The 13,523-nt window shown below is 35.7% G+C and overlaps 4 protein-coding genes and 1 long non-coding RNA gene across 5 annotated transcripts in view; 1 reads left to right on the top strand and 4 right to left on the bottom strand.

Moving 5' to 3' along the window:
- The window catches only part of LOC111499476 (GDSL esterase/lipase At2g30310-like), a 1,075-nt gene extending 971 nt beyond the window's left edge, over positions 1-104 (bottom strand). Inside the window, exon 1 of the mRNA XM_023151040.1 lies at positions 98-104. Coding sequence (XP_023006808.1) covers positions 98-104 — 7 coding nt within the window. The remainder of the gene's footprint in view (positions 1-97) is intronic.
- A 378-nt stretch (positions 105-482) lies between these two features.
- LOC111499475 (GDSL esterase/lipase At2g30310-like) lies at positions 483-1,787 on the bottom strand. The gene is made up of 3 exons (XM_023151039.1): positions 1,155-1,787; positions 791-1,052; positions 483-661 (listed from the first exon to the last, which is right to left on the bottom strand). Exons 1-3 carry the CDS (start codon positions 1,785-1,787, stop codon positions 483-485), a joined length of 1,074 nt encoding a protein of 357 aa, XP_023006807.1.
- A 1,841-nt stretch (positions 1,788-3,628) lies between these two features.
- Positions 3,629-4,388, bottom strand: LOC111499793 (uncharacterized histidine-rich protein DDB_G0274557-like). The gene is made up of 2 exons (XM_023151484.1): positions 3,884-4,388; positions 3,629-3,832 (listed from the first exon to the last, which is right to left on the bottom strand). Exons 1-2 carry the CDS (start codon positions 4,358-4,360, stop codon positions 3,710-3,712), a joined length of 600 nt encoding a protein of 199 aa, XP_023007252.1. The 5' UTR covers positions 4,361-4,388; the 3' UTR covers positions 3,629-3,709.
- Positions 4,389-9,522: 5,134 nt separating this feature from the next.
- LOC111499474 (GDSL esterase/lipase At2g30310-like) lies at positions 9,523-10,827 on the bottom strand. Its single transcript, XM_023151038.1, has 3 exons — positions 10,195-10,827; positions 9,831-10,092; positions 9,523-9,701 (listed from the first exon to the last, which is right to left on the bottom strand). Exons 1-3 carry the CDS (start codon positions 10,825-10,827, stop codon positions 9,523-9,525), a joined length of 1,074 nt encoding a protein of 357 aa, XP_023006806.1.
- A 1,861-nt stretch (positions 10,828-12,688) lies between these two features.
- The window catches only part of LOC111499811, a 6,450-nt gene continuing 5,615 nt past the window's right edge, over positions 12,689-13,523 (top strand). The window contains exon 1 of the long non-coding RNA XR_002721004.1: positions 12,689-13,285. This is a non-coding gene — a long non-coding RNA (uncharacterized LOC111499811). The remainder of the gene's footprint in view (positions 13,286-13,523) is intronic.

The following is a 13,523-nucleotide window of genomic DNA, read 5'->3' as shown; positions in this document are numbered from 1 at the left end:
TGATTTTTATATACCATCAAATGTATATATAGTTAATAACGACTTGTTTTGTAAGCACCATTTCTAATTTAAATTGAAATGTGTAATAGTTTAATACCATACATATTTCTTTTTTATATTAGAAAAGAATATGTCTGTCTCCAAATATTTATTATATTTATTATTTCGTACGTGTACAATTTTATTTTTTTTAAATTATAGGATCAAATATAAAAATATTTTACTCTATCTTCATAAATTTGATTAAGAGTACTTGTCATTCTCAAATAAATAAATAAAAATAAAACGAGATTTTGCTTAGAAATACACTATTTGTGTCCATTTGATGGCGAGAAGTTACATTTACAGATTATAGTCTTCGTTAATTAAACTACTGGAAAAAAAGTATTGCGAAAGTAGTCTAGACAAGTTTCATTTTAAAATCAGCTTACAGTGAAGCCTTAGGCTTAGAACCTGAAACTATTAAATTTTGATTTAGGTGATTAAAGAAATTGCTTGAGAAATAATTCAGTCATGAATTTGTAAGCTGCTTCGGTCGGATGGACGCTATCCCAAAACAGGTATTTTGATGAATCTTCACATGTTGGGGTTAATGCATTACATAGAGGCGCTACTTCTGCCAATCCAGTTCCACAACAACCTGTGTTTGTATGCTCAAAACCTGTGCGACCAAAAGCCGCAAGCAAAACTTAGTGGAAAATGATTCTCAGAACTTGATTTATCTAAAATATTTACGACGTTAGATCATATAAGTTGATAAAGGTTTCTATTTTGATGGGCACCGACTTACCATACTTGTGAGGATTATTGACCATGTCGATGAGAGGGGTGTAAATGTCAGCGTACAATATTGTGCTTCCATGTAGTTGCGATGGCAGATTGCCCAACAACTTTGAAAGCTTCTGATTATAGGATATGGAGTCCGAGTTTTGATCTTCCAAACATATTCGCGTTAAAGGAAGTTGAGACGATATAGTCTCTTGAATGGGAAGGCAACCAATAGGAGGTAGGCCAGCAACCACTATATTGCGACATCCAAGCTCGTAAATTTCCTGTTTAGTATGTTTGAGTTCATAAGCTTATGTGAATGAATTTGGATTATTATGCGATCAAATATTGATGAGGGTTAATAGTGTGCATATGGTTTAATTTACCTTGATGAAGCTTTGTAGTCTATCTTGGATAAAATCTTGGTAACCGCTAATATTGTATTGTAGTTTCCTTACCGGAAGGTCGTAGAAATTTTTGGTAAAGTCATTAGTTCCTGCACTAAGAATAACTAAAGCACTACCAATAATTTTCTTACTTTCATCTACACCTACAATCTCGGTAAGTCTTTGAATATAGTTCTTGAACATATCAACTTGCATCATCATTGGAATAACTTTGTATATCATAGTAGTTAGATCATCAAACCCTGAGCCAGCTGATGCAAAACTAACTCCTGTTTTCACGTCATCATTTGACAATTTTGGATCCAAGAATGGAGGAACAAGCTCCTTTATGCCCAACCTAGAGGCCACCATGTCAGGAATGAGTTTTCCATTACTGAACCTTCCAGTAGCAATATGATTGGGAAAATCTTTGCCATAAGGAGAGTAATTAGCCTTTATAATGGTGGGAATGAAGTTGTTATTTCCCGTATCTACTGTAGAATCACCGAAAATAAGAATGGCAGGAAAAGATCTAAAATTTTTAAGATCAGAAGCACTACACAATTTGATCATATATAATGACCAAACTATCTGGAGCGATAGAGCAGCAATGAGATAATTCACTCGTGCCATTGTCGGTGTTCTTCAAGTTGTTTTTGATATCATCTCTGCCGATGGGTGTATGTATTAATAGGGTCTGAAAGATATTAAAACTAAGCTCTTTATGGTTTCTACATGGAGTTATTTAGTTGTTAGCAATTTAAGGCCATTGAATGCTATATAGTTTCAAATGGTCTTTTTTTTTTTTTCTAAAAAAAAATAATATAGTTTATTTGTTAATTTATATATTTGTGATCTCGTTTCAAAAACAATTACATGAGCAGAGAAGTTATTGAATATCAAACTGAAAGGGGTGTCAACTATACATGGTAAGGCTGTTAATCTCAAAAAAATAATATACAACCATCAATGAGATGCTATGACTAGCATGTAGCGGATTCGGTTGGACGAAGAGTTCAAATGCATCAAGGTGGACAAGAAGGTGTTTGGGTTAGGGTAAAATGAAATTTGTATTGTTTTAAAGCGAATACTAATATTTAATATTTTACACATAGCATCGTCCAAATGCAAAAGACGTGTTAGAACAAATCATATCGACATTAATATGACTTGAAAAGAAATAAAATGACTCATTGCATTTTCTTGAGTTATAGTCCCCCTCATAAAAGGTTTTGTTGTCTTGATCCAATCACCACTAGGCTATATATCACCGGTCACATTCAATTCGATGAAGCTCATTTTTCTGCTGTCCCTAGGTCTCTTTCCTCTTTTCATATTTCAAATTTCTTGGAGCCACGTCTTTTACCATATTGATCCCCTCTGCACATTCCTCGATCTAGCTCATCTTTATGTGATATTTGTTATGACCTTGTGGATGAGTATGTGCAAATTGATACTTCTCTTGCAGGTTCCTCTTTGCCTCCCTCGGCTTATGATTCGCCCCCTGTTGAACTTGCTACTGATTCTTCATCTTCTTTGAGTTTTGATCCTACGATCACACGAGCAAAAGTTTATATTTTCAAAACTCATCATCCAACAATTTTTTTATGTTTTGAGCTCATTTGGACTTCTTTTTGCTCTTCTTGCATTCATTGAGCCAAGAAAATTTAAATGTACGGATAAGAATTGTGTTTGGATTGTTGTCATGGATGAGGAAATTCGAGCTTTACAATAAACAACACTTAGATTTTGGTTCTTCGCCCGTGCAACACGTGGGCTCTAAATGAGTTTTAACACTAACTATTTGCTCGATGAATCTGTTGAGCATTTCAAGACTCGTCTTGTTGCCAAAGGTTATACTAAGATTTCTTGTCTCAACTACACTCACACTTTCAGCCCTGTTGTTAAAGCTACTACTATCGGCGGTCGTTGTGACGCCTTCAACCCTTCTTACCCGATTTAACCTTTCTATAGCACAGAGGCTACGAAGGTACACGCCTTCTTAGAAAAAGGAAAAGAAAAGAGAGGGCTAGGATTTTTGAAAGAGGAAGCTGAAAGTGAGATCCAAACTCAAATTTGCGGCTTTTGGTCGAGAATCCTTCATAGAAGTGGCTCAAAACATTATCGAAATCGATTAATAATTGATGAAAAATCCAAAATATGATTTATGAATTTAAGGATAGTATTTAGGTTTAAATTATGACTTTTAGGTGATTGTTTATCATATTGACCAAATCTTGTGAAGAGATCTCAAAGAGAAAATGCTTGAATCCAACCATGATAAGAATTAAGAAACACCCTTATTATGAATGAGAATATTTTTTCCACCCTTGATTAAATTGCATGTTTGATTTCAGATTTCAATGTTAGAAGATATTTAGTGTTTTCACCATATTTGCACTATTTATAAATATTGAAGTTAATGACAAATTTTAAAGTTAAAACGAATTTTAAATATTATTTGCTTGAACCAATTCATGACATATCCGTAGTAATAGGTTTATTTTAAAAGAAAAATAAGTCCATTACAATGGATGTTAATGGGACTTCTGCGACTATACGGTGGCAGCTACTTTGTGGTGGGCGTGGTGGTGGTGAGGGCTTGGGGCACCTTCTTTGTGGTGGGCGTGGTGGGGGTGGTGGGGGTGGTGGGGGTGGCTTGGAGCAGCTACATGATGGTGGCCGTGGTGGTGGTGGTGGTGGTGAGGGCTTGATGCAGCTACTTGGTGGTGACTGCCATGATGAGTTGGTGCAACAACAGGGTTGCCGTGAGATTCAACAGATTCGATGACATTGAACTTGGACTGCGTAGGCAGGTGGTGGTGGGGGCTTGGAGCAGCCACATGATGGTGGCCATGGTGGTGGTGGTGGTGGTGAGGGCTTGGAGCAGCTACATGATGGTGGCCATGGCGGTGGTGGTGAGGGCTTGATGCACCGTGACTGTCATGATGAGTTGGTGCAACAACAGGGTTGCCATGAGATTCGGCAGATTCGATGACATTGAACTTGGACTGCGCAGGCGCATGGTGGTGATGGTGGTGGTGGCGGTGGTGATGATGTGGGCCTGGAGCGGCTGCTTTGTGGTGGCTGTCGTGGTGAGTTGGTGCAGGAGCTAGGCTTTCATGAGATTCAGTAGCTTCAAAGACATTGAAACTACAATAGAAAAGAAACAAAAGCACACAAACACTTGTTCTAAGAGAAGCCATTTGAATATGATATGAACTTCTTCTAAGCTTGAAGGGTCATATATATATATATATATATATAATAAATAAATAAAATAAATAAATAATGGTTCATAATGAATTGAAAAAGATCCTAAATTGAGAGTATACTATATAATTAAGTAAAAGTTGAATAGTCTTGTCTAGAGGGTGGTGTTAATCAATTTAACTCGATTTTCATCTATATTTGGATTTTAAAATAAAGAACTAAACTCACATTCCATATATGAATCCAACAAATTTTTTAATTAAAGTTTTCTATTTAATTTATAATGTCAATTTAAGAATTTGATTCCGGAATGTTTTCGTTCAACAAATTAAGAAGAAAAATATTAAGAACGGAAGGTGGAAAGAGAAAAGGTCGTGTAGGATAATCTTTAATTTCTCTATTTTTTCTAATAAAATAATAATGTATAGACTTAAATGTTCATAATAAAATTTTAAAACAATATAGTAATCAACCAGGAAAAATGACTAAAATATGGAAGAGAATATGCACGACTAAAATATAAGTGAGACAATATGGATGAGTATGTTATGCATGATTTAAGAAATTATCAATATGTCCCTATGATGAGATTTGTAATGATTGTTGTTTTATATGTTTTCCGCTGTGTTAGAAAGGATGATGGACTATTGCGATATGTGCTTTGGGTGATCGATGGATGGTATCTCCCCGTTGAACTTGTTTGCTTGTATCTGAGCATGATACACTATGTGTTAGCTTCAGGTGTTTGATTGTGTGTTCTCACTATGGAGTGTGTTTACTTGCACAGAGCTAAGACGTTAGAGTTAGGTTGGCTAGACGATGAGCTAGGTCAGGATGTTTTCAGTAGACTGAGCACTTTAGGGTCGTGAGTGTCAATAGAGGTTCTAGTTCCTTGTAATAGCCCACAAATAATAATAATAATAAATAAATAAATAAAATAAATATACAAATAATAAAATAGAAATAATTATTGTGATGTGATATGTTATGTTTAGAATGTTTTGTATGACCATTGAGGTAATTGGTGTATAATTGCACGTTATGAAATGACATGTTAAAAGCATGGAGCGTTATGTTATGTTTTCTAAATTGTATATATACAACATGTTTTGAATATGATATCACGATAAATGAAATGAAATGTAACCCCATTAGGATTATGTATGATACGTGGACCGAAAAATGAGAAATGATATGTTAAGCATGAAAGATGATAGTAGGGTTATATTCAGTAATGATAAAATTAGAAATATTGGGGACCTCATGTAAAGCCCCTAATTTTCTCTAACCTAATTAGGGACGTTACCTTGCACTCGTAAGACAAAAGTATGAAAATTTACGTAAGACAACCTCAATAGCGACGACATGTTCATTATTATAAGTAGTTCATATATGGGGAAAACAATAGCAACAACCTAACTAAGAAATAAATCAACAGGTAACTAAGAGAAATAATTGCAATTTAACTATCATTCGAAAGAGTCCAAACAAGACACCTACGACACTACAAGCCCTCCCTAAGACTTCCATAGCCTTCGCAGCGTTCACCGTCAACCGTACATGGGGGTCTTGCCCTTACTTGAAAATATGGGTAGCACGTGGCTTGATTATTATATAAAATACCCAGTAAGTCGTCCCACTGTTGAGGTTAAGCATACAACATACATTCAGAACACATGTCGGTCGCATACAACACACATACATAAGCAAAAGTACCAAAAGAAAGAAAACGTGAGGGGGACCTGTCTTCCATTCCTTTCCATGGCCTTAGGCCCTTGCTTTGTCCTGGCAAGGTGGATGCAAGGTAGCTCCCCACGCATGGCACACGTACGTAATCGTGGGCCCACCAGGCATGCGAACTCCCTAGGCCTGGCTTGATCGGGTACATATGATATACAATACTGAACGTCACGAAAAAGGAGGGCCTGCATGATATCATAGCGAGCATAATATCGAGCGTACGCGTCCGTTGCATCATTAACATAACGGGGAAGTAACCCCGTGTAGATAGCACATGCGTGCATGAGGTCCCTAAGGTTTACCTCTATGACATTATACACACAAAAGTTTCATCCCCTCACCTTACCTCCATGGCATTATACATACAAAAGTTCCATCCCCTCACCTCATTACATAGCATAACTGGGTTAAACATCGAGTAAGCATATCGTAGCACACTAGTCATCACATTCATGGCATGCGGAGTTCTCATTACAATCGTGACATGTCAATCAAGCTCATGCATACAGGGTAGTAAGTCATGACATAAACATCACATACATAAAAATGACATACGTAGCATTTTATGGCAAGAAACATATAACCTAGCATACATCAACGACACACATGGTGCATGCAAGGGCCACAGGGCAACACCATCGTACATACATAACTAACACCAACAGTAAGGTTACTTACCTCTTGGCCTTGGCCGAAGTTACTCGTGATTAGCTAATTTCTTCGTCTAACTACCTCCTATAACACCACAATATACACTTAGCGTCCTTTCATGATGTAACGCAACCAAACCTTATGTCTAACTATCAAGGTAAGTTCCTATCATGATCTTTGTTTAATAATTAAGAGTTACATTGACCTCAGATGCCTAAAATAATTATGATTGAAAATTGACTGGAAATTTACCAACTTGGATGTCGTTATATAGTTGTTGCTGGCCTCCCTCCGGTTGGTTGTCTTTCCACTCAAGAGACTATATCATTTCAAAGTCCCCTCCACCGAGTATGTTTGGAGGATCAAAATTCAGATTCCGAAGACTACAACCAAAAGCTTTCAAAGCTACTCAGCAATTTACAATAACAACTAAGTGGAAGCACGATTTTGTACGCTGACATTAATACCCCTCTCATTGATATGGTCAATAATCCTAAAAAATATGGTAAGTCAATTCCGTAAATATTTACGGGAAATCAAAGTTTGAGAACCATTTTCAACTAATTTTTGGTTCGGGCATTTGTTGAACAGGTTTTTCAGCATATAGATAAGGGTTGTTGTGGAATTGGATTAGTTGAAGTCGAGCCTCTATGTAATGTAATTATCCCAACGTGTAAAGATCCTTAAAAATTTAAGTTCTGGGATAGCATTCATCCGACTGAAGCAGCCTACAAGTTCGTCACTAAATCGCTTCTCAAGCAATTTTTCAATCATCTAAATTGACACCGATGGTATTTTAGCTTAGTTCTAGTACTAACACTCTAGTATCTAAAAATCTTTAATTAATTTCGAGCTAATATTCTTTCGGTCAAGTATTTACAGTATTTCTTTTAATTTAGTCACTGAGAATAATACATTCTATCGATGAAAAATTTGAAGGTCGATAAAATTGTATATTTTTCTTCGTTTACATGATATGGAATGTGATGGATATGAACTAAACCAAGAGCGTATGTCGAGAATTAGTTAATTTTACTTCTCACTTGAATAATTTGTTTATGATCCAGTCATAACTAAGTTTGTAGAAACTAAGACCCCATTGTTCAACTTGTAAAAATTATACTAGTGAGAGAATGAGACCCATTGTTGTAGGAATGAATTTTATCCTGAGAAATTATGTTTCTAACATTTTATTTGGCCCTAAACTGACGTTTATTGAACCAGTTACAAAAACTATTTTCACTCATACAGATCAAACAACGAGCCTTTACATGTGGGAGTTTAAAATTCACTCAAGATTAAGATAGAGTCACACATAATCATCCTATGAAACATTAAGATCTTGATTAACAATTTACAAATAAAAATTAGATATTTTGATGCTTCATCGAACTTTTTGTATGAGATATCACCACTCACACACTCTCACGTGAACGATCTAATCTAAATACAATTATTTGTAACCGTTATAAAGTGGATTGTATCAATAAGACACTCATTTTTATCGGTATACTATATACAGTTTATGTTGCTACTTGAGCGTAATCCTCTCCTCAATTAGTTAAGACATATATCATCTGACTAGAAGACCAAATGTTTAAATTGACATGTTAATAGAAGAGTATGATACTTAAATGGGTTTGAATGATGTATATTTTTTTAACTAGTTGAATTATGCTGTGTTATTTTTATTTTATTTTTTTTTTTTTTTTGCTAATAATAAATACTACATTGCCCATTTCGAAAAAAATTAGAAAATAAATCATTTGGTGACGTTCCTGTACGGTGTATTAACTTAAATTCATATTTGGTATGTTTTATTTCTAATTTTTAAAAACATAAGTGTTTTTTCCCCCTAAATATTTCAAAAAATGTTTAGAAACCATAAATAGTATGTGAGCCAAAGACCTTATCTCCAACGCTGTTATAAATGGTATGTGAGCAAGACATAACAGACATTATCAACTAACAGACTACTATCTCCTAGCGGTGGATTTGGAGAAGAATATTACAATTACATTAAAAAAAACGTCCAAAACATAACCATGAATCTCTTATCCATTCCGGAGTCAACCCGACCCAAAAATTTTATGGTTCAGTTATGTTGGGTTTAATAAGAAATGTTTAAATTGAAAATTAATTTTTCTTCTAAAAATATATTAAGAAATTCACATTGTCATGTTGTTGAATAATACAGTAAATTATGATTATTTTATTTAGAAAATAGTTTTTAGATCTCGCATTTAATATCCTACTACCATATGGTAATTTGTAATACATAATGATTTTTATATACCATCAAATGTATATATAGTTAATAACGACTTGTTTTGTAAGCACCATTTCTAATTTAAATTGAAATGTATAATAGTTTAATACCATACATATTTCTTTTTTATATTAGAAAAGAATATGTCTGTCTCCAAATATTTATTATATTTATTATTTCGTACGTGTACAATTTTATTTTTTTTAAATTATAGGATCAAATATAAAAATATCTTACTGTATCTTTATAAATTTGATTAAGAGTACTTGTCATTCTCAAATAAATAAATAAAAATAAAACGAGATTTTGCTTGGAAATACACTATTTGTGTCCATTTGATGGCGAGAAGTTACATTTACAGATTATAGTCTTCGTTAATTAAACTACTGGAAAAAAAGTATTGCGAAAGTAGTCTAGACAAGTTTCATTTTAAAATCAGCTTACAGTGAAGCCTTAGGCTTAGAACCTGAAACTATTAAATTTTGATTTAGGTGATTAAAGAAATTGCTTGAGAAATAATTCAGTCATGAATTTGTAAGCTGCTTCGGTCGGATGGACGCTATCCCAAAACAGGTATTTTGATGAATCTTCACATGTTGGGGTTAATGCATTACATAGAGGCGCTACTTCTGCCAATCCAGTTCCACAACAACCTGTGTTTGTATGCTCAAAACCTGTGCGACCAAAAGCCGCAAGCAAAACTTAGTGGAAAATGATTCTCAGAACTTGATTTATCTAAAATATTTACGACGTTAGATCATATAAGTTGATAAAGGTTTCTATTTTGATGGGCACCGACTTACCATACTTGTGAGGATTATTGACCATGTCGATGAGAGGGGTGTAAATGTCAGCGTACAATATTGTGCTTCCATGTAGTTGCGATGGCAGATTGCCCAACAACTTTGAAAGCTTCTGATTATAGGATATGGAGTCCGAGTTTTGATCTTCCAAACATATTCGCGTTAGAGGAAGTTGAGACGATATAGTCTCTTGAATGGGAAGGCAACCAATAGGAGGTAGGCCAGCAACCACTATATTGCGACATCCAAGCTCGTAAATTTCCTGTTTAGTATGTTTGAGTTCATAAGCTTATGTGAATGAATTTGGATTATTATGCGATCAAATATTGATGAGGGTTAATAGTGTGCATATGGTTTAATTTACCTCGATGAAGCTTTGTAGTCTATCTTGGATAAAATCTTGGTAACCGCTAATATTGTATTGTAGTTTTCTTACTGGAAGGTCGTAGAAATTTTTGGTAAAGTCATTAGTTCCTGCACTAAGAATAACTAAAGCACTACCAATAATTTTCTTACTTTCATCTACACCTACAATCTCGGTAAGTCTTTGAATATAGTTCTTGAACATATCAACTTGCATCATCATTGGAATAACTTTGTATATCATAGTAGTTAGATCATCAAACCCTGAGCCAGCTGATGCAAAACTAACTCCTGTTTTCACGTCATCATTTGACAATTTTGGATCCAAGAATGGAGGAACAAGCTCCTTTATGCCCAACCTAGAGGCCACCATGTCAGGAATGAGTTTTCCATTACTGAACCTTCCAGTAGCAATATGATTGGGAAAATCTTTGCCATAAGGAGAGTAATTAGCCTTTATAATGGTGGGAATGAAGTTGTTATTTCCCGTATCTACTGTAGAATCACCGAAAATAAGAATGGCAGGAAAAGATCTAAAATTTTTAAGATCAGAAGCACTACACAATTTGATCATATATAATGACCAAACTATCTGGAGCGATAGAGCAGCAATGAGATAATTCACTCGTGCCATTGTCGGTGTTCTTCAAGTTGTTTTTGATATCATCTTTGTCGATGGGTGTATGTATTAATAGGGTCGGAAAGATATTAAAACTAAGCTCTTTATGGTTTCTACATGGAGTTATTTAGTTGTTAGCAATTTAAGGCCATTGAATGCTATATAGTTTCAAATGGTTCATTCGTTTTATTTGTCCTTTTTTTTTTTTTCTAAAAAAAAATAATATAGTTTATTTGTTAATTTATATATTTGTGATCTCGTTTCAAAAACAATTACATGAGCAGAGAAGTTATTGAATATCAAACTGAAAGGGGTGTCAACTATACATGGTAAGGCTGTTAATCTCAAAAAAATAATATACAACCATCAATGAGATGCTATGACTAGCATGTAGCGGATTCGGTTGGACGAAGAGTTCAAATGCATCAAGGTGGACAAGAAGGTGTTTGGGTTAGGGTAAAATGAAATTTGTATTGTTTTAAAGCGAATACTAATATTTAATATTTTACACATAGCATCGTCCAAATGCAAAAGACGTGTTGAACAAATCATATCGACATTAATATGACTTGAAAAGAAATAAAATGACTCATTGCATTTTCTTGAGTTATAGTCCCCCTCATAAAAGGTTTTGTTGTCTTGATCCAATCACCACTAGGCTATATATCACCGGTCACATTCAATTCGATGAAGCTCATTTTTCTGCTATCCCTAGGTCTCTTTCCTTTTTTCATATTTCAAATTTCTTGGAGCCACGTCTTTTACCATATTGATCCCCTCTGCACATTCCTCGATCTAGCTCATCTTTATGTGATATTTGTTATGACCTTGTGGATGAGTATGTGCAAATTGATACTTCTCTTGCAGGTTCCTCTTTGCCTCCCTCGGCTTATGATTCGCCCCCTATTGAACTTGCTACTGATTCTTCATCTTCTTTGAGTTTTGATCCTACGATCACACGAGCAAAAGTTTATATTTTCAAAACTCATCATCCAACAATTTTTTATGTTTTGAGCTCATTTTGACTTCTTTTTGCTCTTCTTGCATTCATTGAGCCAAGAAAATTTAAATGTACGGATAAGAATTGTGTTTGGATTGTTGTCATGGATGAGGAAATTCGAGCTTTACAATAAACAACACTTAGATTTTGGTTCTTTGCCCGTGCAACACGTGGGCTCTAAATGAGTTTTAACATTAACTATTTGCTCGATGAATCTGTTGAGCATTTCAAGACTCGTCTTGTTGCCAAAGGTTATACTAAGATTTCTTGTCTCAACTACACTCACACTTTCAGCCCTGTTGTTAAAGCTACTACTATCGGCGGTCGTTGTGACGCCTTCAACCCTTCTTACCCGATTTAACCTTTCTATAGCACAGAGGCTACGAAGGTACAAGCCTTCTTAGAAAAAGGAAAAGAAAAGAGAGGGCTAGGATTTTTGAAAGAGGAAGCTGAAAGTGAGATCCAAACTCAAATTTGCGGCTTTTGGTCGAGAATCCTTCACAGAAGTGGCTCAAAACATTATCGAAATTGATTAATAATTGATGAAAAATCCAAAATATGATTTATGAATTTAAAGATAGTATTTAGGTTTAAATTATGACTTTTAGGTGATTGTTTATCATATTGACCAAAGCTTGTGAAGAGATCTCAAAGAGAAAATGCTTGAATCCAACCATGATAAGAATTAAGAAACACCTTTATTATGAATGAGAATATTTTTTCCACCCTTGATTAAATTGCATGTTTGATTTCACTATTAGAAGATATTTAAACCTTATTTTAAATGTGTTTTCACCATATTTACACTATTTATGAATATTGAAGTTAATGACAAATTTTAAAGTTTTGAACCAATTCATGACATATCCGTAGTAATAGGTTTATTTTAAAAGAAAAATAAGTCCATTACAATGGATGCTAATGGGACTTCTGCGACTATATGGTGGCAGCTACTTTGTGGTGGGCGTGGTGGTGGTGAGGGCTTGGGGCACCTTCTTTGTGGTGGGCGTGGTGGGCATGGTGGGGGTGGTGCGGGTGGCTTGGAGCAGCTACATGATGGTGGCCGTGGTGGTGGTGGTGGTGAGGGCTTGATGCAGCTACTTGGTGGTGACTGCCATGATGAGTTGGTGCAACAACAGGGTTGCCGTGAGATTCAACAGATTCGATGACATTGAACTTGGACTGCGTAGGCAGGTGGTGGTGGGGGCTTGGAGCAGCCACATGATGGTGGCCGTGGTGATGGTGGTGGTGATGGTGGTGGCCATGGCGGTGGTGGTGAGGGCTTGATGCACCGTGACTTTCATGATGAGTTGGTGCAACAACAGGGTTGCCATGAGATTCGGCAGATTCGATGACATTGAACTTGGACTGCGCAGGCGCATGGTGGTGATGGTGGTGGTGGCGGTGGTGATGATGTGGGCCTGGAGCGGCTGCTTTGTGGTGGCTGTCGTGGTGAGTTGGTGCAGGAGCTAGGTGTCACGGTCATGCTCGTCCAGGGCGTGTTGCCCATGGCCGCATGCCTATGGCAAGCCAAACCCTTGTCATGTCTTTTCATTCTAGTGTTTTTACTTCTATAGTTCTAGGGCGTATGACGCCTCAAAAATATCATGTCTAGGCCTGCCAGACATGAAATGTCTCAAAATGTACTATAGGGGGGATATGACTAGTTGTCAACTTCTCCCTACCCAAGGTTATATATGCTAAGCCGTTG

This window comes from Cucurbita maxima, unplaced genomic scaffold, assembly GCF_002738345.1.
Source record: "Cucurbita maxima cultivar Rimu unplaced genomic scaffold, Cmax_1.0 Cma_Scf00027, whole genome shotgun sequence".
NCBI lineage: Eukaryota > Viridiplantae > Streptophyta > Magnoliopsida > Cucurbitales > Cucurbitaceae > Cucurbita > Cucurbita maxima.
The sequence above is the reverse complement of the archived record's forward strand: the minus strand, read 5'-3'. Positions and strand labels throughout refer to the sequence as shown.